This window comes from Limulus polyphemus, unplaced genomic scaffold (assembly GCF_000517525.1).
Source record: "Limulus polyphemus unplaced genomic scaffold, Limulus_polyphemus-2.1.2 Scaffold2265, whole genome shotgun sequence".
Lineage (NCBI taxonomy): Eukaryota > Metazoa > Arthropoda > Merostomata > Xiphosura > Limulidae > Limulus > Limulus polyphemus.
Genome location: NW_013667875.1, coordinates 81,983 through 94,728, shown reverse-complemented (window position 1 = coordinate 94,728; position 12,746 = coordinate 81,983). Strand labels below are relative to the sequence as shown.

The following is a 12,746-nucleotide window of genomic DNA, read 5'->3' as shown; positions in this document are numbered from 1 at the left end:
ACAAATTCTATATTAGTTCACATTGCCGCGAAGGTTAAAACATACCCAAAAGGTCATGTGGCCGTCATGAGAGTCTATGAATAGGTTTTCAGGGTCGCCGAGTCTGAATCTTATATACACGTTTTATATTTTCAGTCTACCGTCAGGATACCGGAGACGCCATGTTGGAGAGTGTTTTTATACCTCACTCAATAGCTAGTGGGATTACACTTGGTACTCGTGCTCAGATGCCACGGGCGGGTGTCCTAATTGGCTTTTTATCTGGTACGGACCCCCTTGTGGTAGCAATAGAACTAACTGGGAATAATAAAAAAGCTTGATTTGAACATTGGAATCTCTGTGAATCATGAAGGGGTCCTTTGAACCCCATAGCGGAAAGCGGATATTTTATGCTAGTAAGTTTAGTTTATTGTTAAGCGAAAAGCTGCACAATGTGATATCGGTGTTGTGCCTATCACGAATATTGAAACCCCGTTTTTAAGAGTTTATAAGCTTTCAGACTTACCGCTGAGCTACTGAGGGGCAGTAAGCTTAAATAATCAATGCTGTGATTTCCGAGTGCATTTTTTAAGGGCTTTATGTGTGTTTTAGATATTCCATAGTTAACTATCACTTAGTGGATTATATAATATCGGATCAGATACTTCATACCACCTTACTAACTCGCAAGGAAATTGTGTAATTAGTTGCCGTCAGTTTGTGCCAGAAATAAAAAGTAAAAGCTGTGAAAATAATAGTTATATCATATTACGAAATACTACAGCGAATATTTTGTTTCAGCGCACAGTTAAAAGTTTGATACCCGTGGAGGGCAGAGTACAGATAGCCCAACTTTATGCTTATCAACAACCAAACCAAACAGTTAAAAGTATTAGCGACATACACCCTTTGATCTATTCAAAACTAAATGGTGGTGAGTGGGGAACTACATTCCCCAATTTTCTAAACAAAAACAATTGAGTGAGAGAGTTATGTTAGTTTATGAGGAACAGAATAAACGGTTATTGTGTACAGTTTATGAGGTCCTGTAAAAAAACATATTTTAGAATTTTGAAAGAAATCTTCGTTCATCAAGGGTACATGTAAAACAGATTTTAACAGTAATCCAAGACGAATAACTTGTTTACCTAAGCCTTTTCTTTATTGCTCATAGTCAGTTTCACAACTAAACACTTTTCTTTGGAAATAAAGAATAAATATAACAGTAGTCACCTGATCTTACCATCTTACTACTGATAACCTGTAAAAACTCCACAGATGGTTAATCGATATATCATATAACCAATCGTAACGTACTTTTTTGTTAAAAACAAAGTAAACGGCAAATACACAACTTTTACATACCCAAACCCTATGGATAAAACCATTTCTGTTGATTTAGATGCACACGTTCATGGGCGTCCGCGGGGGAGGGAAGGGGGATGAGAAATATAATTATTTATTTATTCATTCATCATATGTATAGGAATTTTTTTATTCACTTCACAATTTCACACTACTTTGCTCCCCCCCCCCCAATTTCTGCGGACGCACATGTTGAACATATAAAACACATTATTTAGCAATATATATCCTTTAGGATCGAGGTTAAAACATATTATTACAACACGGACAATCAATACACGTTAAAACTGAACACTCCAATACTTTTACACAGGAATATAGACTTGGACTCTTCAGTCATTTGAATTTACGACTTTACGCTGGTTATCTAATTTGGTCCTCGGTCATCAAGATATTTTTCTACCAGTAATGAAGTAGTCATGAATTATTAGTTGACGTTACCACCATTATAATCGCTGTTATACAATTGAAAATGCATAAATACAATTTTATCAGAACATTAAGAAAGTTCTCTTAAGTCTGCTGGGGGAAAAGGCCGAAATGATTTAAGCTACCACTTCCTTTTATAGAAGTAGCTGCACAGAGCTTTTTAACCTTTAAAATCACTACTATAGCAGATGTTAGTGATAGTACTATCGATCTACACATTTGTTGACCCAACGTATGCAAAGTACAAGTTATATGTATCATAATAGCTGCTATATATGCTACAACGAGTTGCTCAGAAAGTATTGTATGAAATATTAGTACTATAAGGCAATGGTTCCTAAACTCTTTTAGTCTGAGGCTCCCTTGATGTGAATAACAAAACTTTGAGCCCCCAACCTATAACGTTAGCATGGTGATTGAAAAACAGTTTCGTAGTAAAAACAATAACATCTTCTTTCAACATACTATATCATTTAATTAATTCAACATAATTTTTATCGCCTTATTATTTAGAATTAAAATTAATTCAGCATCTTTGTTTTCGGCCCATTTTCGCGCCTCCCACTTTGGGAAACACTGCTATAAGGACAGGGCATCATGCTTAGGTAAATAGCTAAAAAAACCAACAAACAAACAATAAACGTACATATAAAGCTAAAAACTAATTAAACTTCATACTCAATTACACTGTCAACTTTGATATACATGCATTTTTAAGAAAATAAAAAAATCGGGTCTTTTCCGTTCGTTTGGTGCCCACCAACAGATCGTTTTGAAAATAACACCAGTAATGCAATAAAATAAAATAATCAATAATAAAACATCATAAGATATTTATTTAGTGAATTCTGAGATATTAAACAATATTTTTTGAATAAATCTTCATCTTTGTTTCTATTTCTCAATATATATATTCACAAAGATAAGAGTCAAGCATTTGGTGATGAGTTCCACATTGACGTTTATTACTGTTGGTGGACACCAAGCGGAAAAGACCCAACACATCTCATAATCCTATTAGACAGGTTAGTTATTATAAAAGAATATATCAGTTACTCACACGTTCCTCTCAATTCATTTTCTTACAAACAATATACCAAACCCCATATATATGTATATTGTGACAAACATCTAAACTGTGTCAACATGAGTATAAGGAATACTTGTTTAAAAAACGTATACGACTTTGTTTCGAAATAAAAAGTATAAAGATTTACTTTAGAATCTCCCTTCTCTTCTTGTGACGCTTTTTAATATAGGTCAAACTTCAGTAGCCATACTTGGACTTACGAATTTCGCTGTAGTGTGAGTGTGTTACGTCAGGGATTCTCAAACTGTGGTACGTGGAGTTAATGTTGGCGATACACGACACAATTAATATAAAAAATAATAAAATTTGTAAAAAAGCCCTATCTGAGCTTTCCACGTACATACACATACTACTCTCCTCACTTATAGACTCACCCTCTATCTGCATAGACTCACCAGTATTTTCTTCCCTTAAAATTGACCAAAAATGGTAACACATATTTTCAATCGTGCATGATTGATTAATGGGTAAGTGTTCAAAATATGATTTTTTTACTATGATTTTATCTTTTCTTTCATATTATACTTTAGTTTGTAATTTAAAAAAATGAAACAAAAAAGTGGTAAGCGAGCCTGAAACGTTTGAGAACCACTGTGTTACATAATGTATACACTATTCAATCTTTTTTTTTCTCTCTCTCTCTATATATATATATATACGTGTGTGTATACAGAGACAAAACTAAGTCTCACACACACAACCTATCATGCTTGTAGCTATTGAATATTAGCTGTAATCTATTTTCAGTCTAACAAAATCAAATGTGTTTTCTACCATCTTGCCTAAAATTTACTCTATACGTCCTGAAACTAGTAAGCGTCTAAAGTACAGACGTACCAGTTTAAATGTCATTACCAATTCACTTTACTCTCAATGGAGCTCGAGTACAAGCAAAAGTTTTTTAACTAGAGTTTTATCGCAACTAAAAATATTTGTCTATAATTTGTTAAATAAATCAGTTATTCTGATTTTTGTAACTTGCCTCTCTTTGGTTGTAAGTAAGCATTATAAAATAAACGGGCGAAAAGAACAAAATACGACAGATACATCAGAATGGCGAGTTTTGCTGTATCTTCAGAAATCTGACAGAACTCTCCTCGAAGTTTTACTTGGTAGCCCAAATAGCTGACATAAGCTCCCACTACCATCTGCAGGATCTGTGAGGTTGTTATTACCATGGCAACATATCGAGGAACATTGTAACGTAGAGCACGTAGAGCAAAGTAAGAGTACATGATGGAATGCACGATGTAGTTCATGACAACGTACCAGCGGGCGGGAGCGATGTGCTCTGCGTAGCTATACCAGGAAAAGAGGAGGACAGTGATGTGATGGTACCAGTGGAGAAACACCAGATTTTGCTTGCGGAGGATGATGAAGATGGTGTCGCCTAGTTCAGGAACCTTGGAGAGAGTAAACATCCATGTCCAGAATCCACTAACCTTCACCTGTTCAATGAAGCTCGGGTTGCAAACGGAGTGTTGTAAGCCATATTCCCGAAGAACGTGGATCATTTCTGGGAGCGTGCGCAGTGTACCAATGATACTGAACGCAGCAAGGAAAACGTTCCAAGCTGCCAGGACACGTCGTAACTCGTATCGAGGGCGTGACTGCATGTAAGCCTGTCCACCAAAGACAAACACCATGTAAGCACCGACAAAATAAAAAGCTTGATACCAGTTATTTATCATCCAATCACGATTCTCCCTCTGGTCGAAGTCTTGTTCAAAGTTGAAAACGTAGGCGTAATTCGGTGTATTGGCAGAAACTCGGAAATTACTGGTCACCACCGACATCGTGAAATCTAAATGAAAAATGCATAAGCATTAGAAACAGTGAACACACGCACAACTCCTTAATACTTGACCATTTTTATTACTGTTCCTTTATAAAAGAAACAAAAATGTTTGATTTGGGACATTACATTTTATAGTGCATCAACTCCTTAATACACTTGACTAATTTTTATCACTGTTCCTTTATAAAATAAACAAAAATGTTTGATTTGGGACATTACATTTTATAGTGCATCAACTCCTTAATACACTTGACTATTTTTATCACTGTTCCTTTATAAAAGAAACAAAAATGTTTGATTTGGGACATTACATTTTATAGTGCATTAATGATTTCAGCAGATTTCTCATATCATGGAAATTCTAATTATCAGTCCATAGTAATATAAATACCTCACACGAAAAGTGTTTGAAAATTAAAACGATCAAATTTAACTCTTAAAGTAAACTATCTTGACTGTCCATATCTTAAGCTGAGTACGTCAGTTTCAATATTCGCATGCTAATAATGTAGGTAAAAAACCAGTATATCTTTGTTTTATACAAAAAATAATTCTCCGACTCCCTCGTTTATAAATATCAACGAATATACCACTTAACTTTTGCAAAACTGTAAACAACGGTTATTCTTTACCTGCTACCACGGTAGGACTTCGGGCTTATAACGCAAAAAAGCTTTTGAGCTTAACAACAACATCTTTATCTGTTTTCGGTCACCGAAGGCATACTTGATTTCATTGTACAGAAATTGACATTTGTAACTTTGGACAAGAGAAAATCCCATAGACCAATTTTTGATAAAAAAAAACTTTGCATGAGTTTAGGGTTCGATCTCTTGCTTCGAAAACAAAATGAACATCCAAAAATATTGTTGATTAATAGTTTTCCAAAAGCAGGTCTATTTTTTCTTAAGTCCATCCCATTTTATACCTTGTTTTGCTCTGTAAGAATGGTTTTTAACATGTTCATGACATAGAGAACACTCTGCGCACTTAATAGAAACATTAATAAATGTTATTCAAGCATTTCTTATATCTTTTGTTGGTTGATATCAGATCAGTCATATCTAAATCTATAAATCGCTCACCAATCCAAACATTGAAAGTGGTTACAATGCGAAGAACAAAATATCTCAATAATTCTTCTGTTTTGCAATTACCCTTTCCTTATTTGACTATATGCTAACGTTTTTAGGCGACCTCTCATTTATTATCGCTTTAACTTCACCTCTGCATCCACAACGTTTGTATTACACGCAAACATCACACCCTTCGACTGAAACTATAGTAAACATGACCTTTGGGTGTTTTCTCAGGCCTTCTCTACTAAAGTACTTTGTAAAAAACGATGAACTTTCACCAAGACATTCACACACACACACACAAAAACTCATTTTCAAATGAAGATTTCTCTACAAGGGGTGAACCGATAAGCACAAAAGTTGAATTATTCGAAAGGTACAATATTGGTTAAGTCCCTCGGTGGGACAGCGGTAAGTTCACACACTTACAACGCTAAAATACTGGGTTCTATTCTCCTCGATGGTCATAGCATATAACCCTACGTGTCTTTACTGTAAACAACCAACCAACCAACCAATCTTATACTAATCATCAATGAGAGGCAGTTATAGTAGTTTTTGCAGGACATTGTGGGCATAAAACGGCAACTAGTTTCTGTATGATCATCTCCCGATTTTAGGATTAGGTTTTTAATGCTCCATGGGAAAGAAAATGAATGTCGAAGCAGGCACCGATAATAAAAAAAGTACAAAATACCTTCAGCGTGGTTGACATATTATTAAACATTCTTGTTTGCTTTCACTAACATCTAACAGGTTTAAAAGCTCACAATTTCTTGGCCATTTTCTCACGTAACTTCCTCATACTTAAGTGGTTTCTTAAGCATACTAATTTTGTTTTGCTTTGAATCTAAAAAAGAAAAAAAAAACGTTCTATTTACACCATCAAGCTCCCTCAGGTTTTAGGTGAGTGGCTAACCGAGAAAAAAGTATTCATACGTAAATGCATATCTCCTAATCAGTATCAAAAAATAAATAAAAAAAACTAAGAGACTTTGGTGTCCTTAATATGTAAAATGAACAAGCTAATTTAATATAGTTCCCACAACAACAGTTGTTGTTCGTATGATGATATAAATAGCGTATCAACTAACACTACTATATTTGTTGTATCCCAGCCGGTCTGATGAGCCCTAGTATTGGGCAAAAGGAATCTTCAGCACAGGTTCTATCAGAAATAGTGTGTTTGGCAAATTGTTATACATTCTACTTTAGTTTCATGCATAAGTTCTCAGAAATAAGCATAATATACCTTATATCACACTAGAAATCACACTCTAGACTGTACTTTTTTTTACTTTTTAATTAGTCTATTATGGATTTCAAATCAAAGATGTGTAAAAGTCAATCCCAAGGAGGTATATTCCTTTCTATACGTCATAATGGCGCAAGTACAATTTTGAATCCACCTTCTGCAATCAATGAAACTGCAGTCTGCTGCATTGGGAAAAATAAAATAAGAATAAAAACCGTGATGAGTAAACTGGAATGGACGGAAACTGCTAGTTGTAAAAAAACGCAAGTGTAAAGGACTACGTTTGGGAAGTCTTTCGTCATCAGAAGTCGAAAGACTTTCGAAACGACGTCCTCTACACTTGTGTTTTTTTACAACAGGCAGTTGCTGTCCGTTCCAGTTTGCTCATCATGAATACTCTACATAAATAATCTATCAAAGAATAAAAACAATTTTATATTTTTGTTTTTTTTATTTATTATCATAAGTAAGCTGTTTGGTGTTGCAAATATTATGACAAAAAAATGACGATTTTATGTACAGCGAAGGAGAAACGGTGTGCATATCTTACACTTTTCTTAAATTCATAGTTTTAAATGGTACAAATCTCGGCCGTGGTAGAAACAATAACAATCTGTAAGTAAAACAGAAAAATAAAAAAATTGCGTCAGGTCACCCACAACTCACAATAAAACACATTTCTACAAATGTTACATATACGTTATATACTACATTCAACTATATATAGCAACCTGTTTTAAGTAGATTTTATTTTTTGAACAAAATATTTTATATGTGCCAAAGTTACATATAGTGCGAAAGTTTTCTGTAGTTCATGTTACTCACGTGCACATTTTACTGAATAGTTTGAATCTCATTTCACTTTTGTTCCGCCAAAAATATTTTAATTCCCGACCGTCTCTGAGAAATGTTGCTATGAGTAAGGAGACAAGTGTCCGATCCGATATTAATTTTGCGATGAATCGGATAACCAGATGATATATATATCCATCAATGGATTATTGCGTCATCTAGTCCTCTGGTGATTTATACTAACTTCTAAAAAAATTTAAATTAGTGATATGTTTCTGTTATTAAAGAGTGGGAGCCCTGTTAATCGCAATAAAGATAATGGTTATGTAATTTAAATAAACATCCCACCCATTGTGTTATCATTGTATGCCATAGGTTTTGTTTGTTTGTTGATAAGCACACCAAGATAAACAATGGGCAACCTGTGCTGTTCCCACCAAACTCGATTTTTAGCCTATTAAGTCCTCAAACTTTTGGCTGAGACACTTGTCATAAACACTAGTTTAATACTAGTATGTAGGGGTGGGCCGGGAAAAAAATGGCCGTCGCATATTAAGTATTACTCATCATAGTCTCAAATGTTTCTTATAACAATGTACGCGACTTTATTAACATGTAACTTATGATTTCGAGTTTTTAAAAAGCTATTAAGATCTTCAATTTAGCAAAAAAACATCACTAAACTAGAGAACCAGCGAGTAGCGTAACAGCCAAATGTTCTCCTGATTATTCTGATTCTAGCATCAGAACGGCTAGCTCACCCATGCTTGCGAGGATTTACACACCAAAATGTTGCATTTTAACTTGGGGAGTAGAGAAGCAGTAGAGCATTTCACTAACTTCAATACATGATGTCCACCAAGACAACTCACCATGCCTGGTTAAAACTGCTGCCTTCATAGCGACTACCATTCATTAAAAAAATAAAAAGAGAGAGAGAGGAAACAAGTAATAAAAACTGCTTTGAAAAAATAAGGATGATGTAGGGATGGCAATGCCAAAAAGTACAGAAACAAGGTAGGGATAAATACACAAAACCATATAAAAATCACTACATAAGTAGCCACTGAGTCAATGTTAGAAGCTTATGTGAATTAGCCATTGTAAGACTATATAGCATTATTCAATTAGAATGCTTTTATTTAAACTTGAATTCATGCAAGGGAAAGGAATTCAACGTTTAGCTGCAGATAAAAGTTTTTCTTGGAAATATTTGGCTACTTATGTAGGGATTTTTGTATGGTTTTGTGTATTTATCCCTACCTTGTTTCTGTACTTTTTGGCATTGCCATCCCTACATCATCCTTATTTTTTTGTTTTTCATATTACTTGTGTTACTATAATGAAGTGGTAACTCATCCTTGTGTAAATTTTCGACGGCCAAGCATGACTTAGTGATTAGGGCACTCGACTCGCAATATTGGGGCGGTTCGAATCCCGTCAACAAACATGCTCGTCCTTTCAGCCGTAGGGGAGTTTTAATGTGATGGTCAGTCCCACTATACGATTAGAATAACCCAACTATTTCTTCTAAATTAGGGGCGGCAAGTGCAGATAATCCTCGAGTAGATTTGCCCGATATTCAAGAAACAAACAAAAATCGAACTTTCAAAATAACATGATGAAGTAACTAGTTTAACACTATACTGAAGTGGTAGTTCTCGGCTGCGGCGCATGTTCCATAAACATTTATTATCTGATCCGAAACATCCGAATATCAAAAACCGAAATCTGACCACAACCAATATCTGTCCCACCCTTGGTCGTAACCGATTTTTTTCCTTTTGTGTTTTATAAACCTGTTTGAGAATTAAAACACGAAACATTCAATAATAAGTTTAATTTGATAACAATATATATATATACCAATCCACCAAGGTTAAATAAAAACCAGAGTAGAATTCGAGGGAGAAAAAAACAACAAAAAACCAGTTCTAAATCATCAACATAACTGGAAGAAGTGGAACGGGTAAGATACCTTTACCTTGAAAATTATCTTTCTTAATAAAGATTAAGGTTAATATGTTTAACACTGAAAGCCGGTGAAGTAATGAAACAAATAGGCCTAATATTTCTTGTCAAAATGCATACTAGACTGCACATGTTCGGGGTCGCATGCGTGTAAAAATGTTATTTTCAATTTATCTTCTATGTGCCAAAAGTCGCTGTCCATGGGTCATTCGTAACTGGGCTGAACGCGATGACAAACAAAATCGTCCAAGACACTATTCTGTATGCACCATGGAAAGTTTATTGTTTAACGCCTAAGGCTCTCGAAGTAACGAACCACTAGATTGTCTCCGATTTGTTGCTTAATTTCTCGCTTTTACCTATATTTCATATCTCAGGTTCAAATATATTTAGTGATTTCATTTTCTAATTAATTTAAAACTGATCTAGTGAAAATTCATTATAACGATGAAACATTGTATTGTAGGTAGGCTTAGAACTTAAGGTATTTAATTTCAAAATAAAATTAACACTTATTAAAGTCAAACTCTTTTCGTTAAAAATGTTTGGGTACTTTTTGAATTATGATGGGGACAAGTCAGCGCTATAAGATTATGGAATTGACAAAAAATAACAAGGTGAACGTTATATGAGGTTTTGTGGGGATAAGAGCTGTTTCAAAGCCTCGTATTATTTGTGAGAAAAAGGTGAACGTTATAGGCGACCTATGACGCAAGTCTTCACAATCACACTACTTCTTGGGTTAGTCCATATATGTACTGCTGGTCTACTGCATAACGTGAAAACCGCTTCGTTCAAGAGTTTTCAAATTTTAATGAAAGGTAATAAAGATGGACATCTAAGCTATTATATTTACGTTTTATATTATTATTCAAATAATAAAAAACGTAACCACAGACACACCATTACGTATGATTTTCGAAAAGTTCACTTTAAAAAAAAAGGACTGGAAATAATACAATCATGAAATTATTATCATAACTACACAGTTTTATATTTCACACAAATAATAATTATTTTCGAGAAGACTATAAACTTACGTGTAAAGAAATAAAAAAGTTAAAAATGAACAGCACTGTATCAAAAATTTTTTTGAAACGAACAAAAACCGAAAATAAGTAAGTCAAACCACAAATGACACCCAACACACAACCAAAAGTTCAGAACTATTAATTTAATAGAGAGGAATTAAAAAGGAATAGAAAAATACTACTAATAACATAAAATAAATCAAATTGTTTTATTTTGGTTGAAATATGATGCTATTTAATTATCACTATTATTCAGCTTTGACTGGACTTTTGGTCTTTTTTTATTTATTTACATCGGTTTCAACAAATTTTGTTCGATTTGGATAACTCAAGGTAGGCCCACGTTCTTTTTTGAATGGATCTATTTTCAGGCATATACGCACTCAGTTCTTAACCTCTACTCTCGAACCCACAAATAAAATCAACTTTATGGTAGGAAAATAAGCCTATAGTTATCAAGTAAAAAAAAAAAAAAGATGCTTCGTAAGTTACGTACCTTGATACCTAAATTAAAATCAAACTGCAACAAAGTAAAAGTGAAGCAGAAAACTGAACACTTATTTTAATTTACCACTGCTGCAGTCTTGGATTGTGCTACTTGGTAGTCTTATATCACATATAACGATGTCTTCAACTCTCAAGCAGAAACTAAACGTCTATCAGGCATATACAAATCTCAGTTCACCGGGAAATTCACCTTCAACACAAGCGTTAGGCCTAGCAATATATATATATATGTATAGTGGGTTAAGAGATAAAATTTCCGTAAAAATTATCACTTTTAAACAAATTTACAAGCTTAGTATTTTAATTTATTAGTTACTGTTTTTATTTGTTTTTCACTAAGAGAAATGATACTTTTACTCATAAAATCCTGGCAAAGAAAGTTTGAAACTTGCTAGTACAATACTGAAAAATCACCGACACCGGAACACTCCCGCCTTACGATGTCAGTGATGGGCAGATCCAACCTGAACCACGCGAATGGATATGTCGACCAACAGCATTAACAGAATATCACGCCATGGAAACGATCAATACTGATGACATAGACACGACGTCAGCCAGTCACTTTCGTCTATAAATACCACTTTCACACTAAAGTTTACAGCTAATATTATTTTCGGTTATTCTCGCGAACATATATAAATATATAATATTAAACAAAATTTTAATACAGACTTGAAACTAACAGTGTATATATATATATATATATGTTAATTTACTTTACAAGCCTACAGACGTTTCTATGCCTAGGTCGATACTAATATTCTTTCAAGGTTACTGACAATGATTAGATCGCTAGCGTGTCTATTGTACACGATATGATCGAAGAGAAGGGCAAGTTGTATTTCATTGCCAGAATACTTCTCTAATATGATTGGGTTCGCCTTTTGGTGTTAATCACAGCAACTTACACTTGCCACCGCTGATAAATATCTGGTGGAATATACCGCCACTTATCTGTAAAGCAGCTCTGAGTGTAATAAAATTACTGGGCTTCCCCCCCCCCCCCCACCTCCCCATCTCCGTCAGGCAGTGTTCCAGAACATGCTAGAGTAGTCGTTGAGTTTAGGTCACAATTACACTGAAGAAAAGATGACGTAGAGGAAATTACCAACAAAGTGAGTAGACAGTTCGTCTGCTGAATAAAACTGGATAATTAATTGGGACGTCGAATTCTATCTAAACACCCAAAGTATTTTAGGTTATTAGTAGTGAGTAAAGAACTACACGTGAAAACCAAACAAAGACTTGAGATGATATATTTTGTCTTAAACTTCTGCTGGACACGGCGTATAGCATGATGCTAAATAAAGTATTCTTTCTTCTAATACCATCCCATCGAAACAAGTAGCGCAGCATTATCCACAATGTCTTAATACGACAGAGCAAGTTTATATTGATTACTTCCAGTGGATCAGTCCAAAGAAGTTTAAACAGACCATGATATTAC

General features: G+C 34.4%; 1 protein-coding gene across 3 annotated transcripts; it reads right to left on the bottom strand.

Moving 5' to 3' along the window:
• Positions 1–3,493: 3,493 nt before the first annotated feature.
• On the bottom strand, positions 3,494–12,234 carry LOC106466462 (elongation of very long chain fatty acids protein 6-like). Of its 3 annotated transcripts, none has more exons than XM_022394466.1 (2): positions 12,016–12,234; positions 3,494–4,667 (listed from the first exon to the last, which is right to left on the bottom strand). In XM_022394466.1, the coding sequence occupies exon 2, from the start codon at positions 4,657–4,659 to the stop codon at positions 3,823–3,825; it is 837 nt and encodes a 278-aa protein (XP_022250174.1). In that variant the 5' UTR covers positions 4,660–4,667; positions 12,016–12,234; the 3' UTR covers positions 3,494–3,822. The 3 variants fall into 3 exon arrangements, with proteins under 3 accessions (XP_022250174.1, XP_022250175.1, XP_013782201.1); XM_022394467.1 differs by lacking the exon at positions 12,016–12,234 and adding an exon at positions 11,361–11,928; XM_013926747.2 differs by lacking the exon at positions 12,016–12,234 and adding an exon at positions 11,286–11,927.
• Between the last annotated feature and the right edge of the window lie 512 nt (positions 12,235–12,746).

Coding starts and splice junctions, on each gene's coding strand:
- LOC106466462 (XM_022394466.1), bottom strand. CDS start 4,659: ATGTCGGTGGTGACCAGTAATTTCCGAGTTTCTGCCAATACACCGAAT.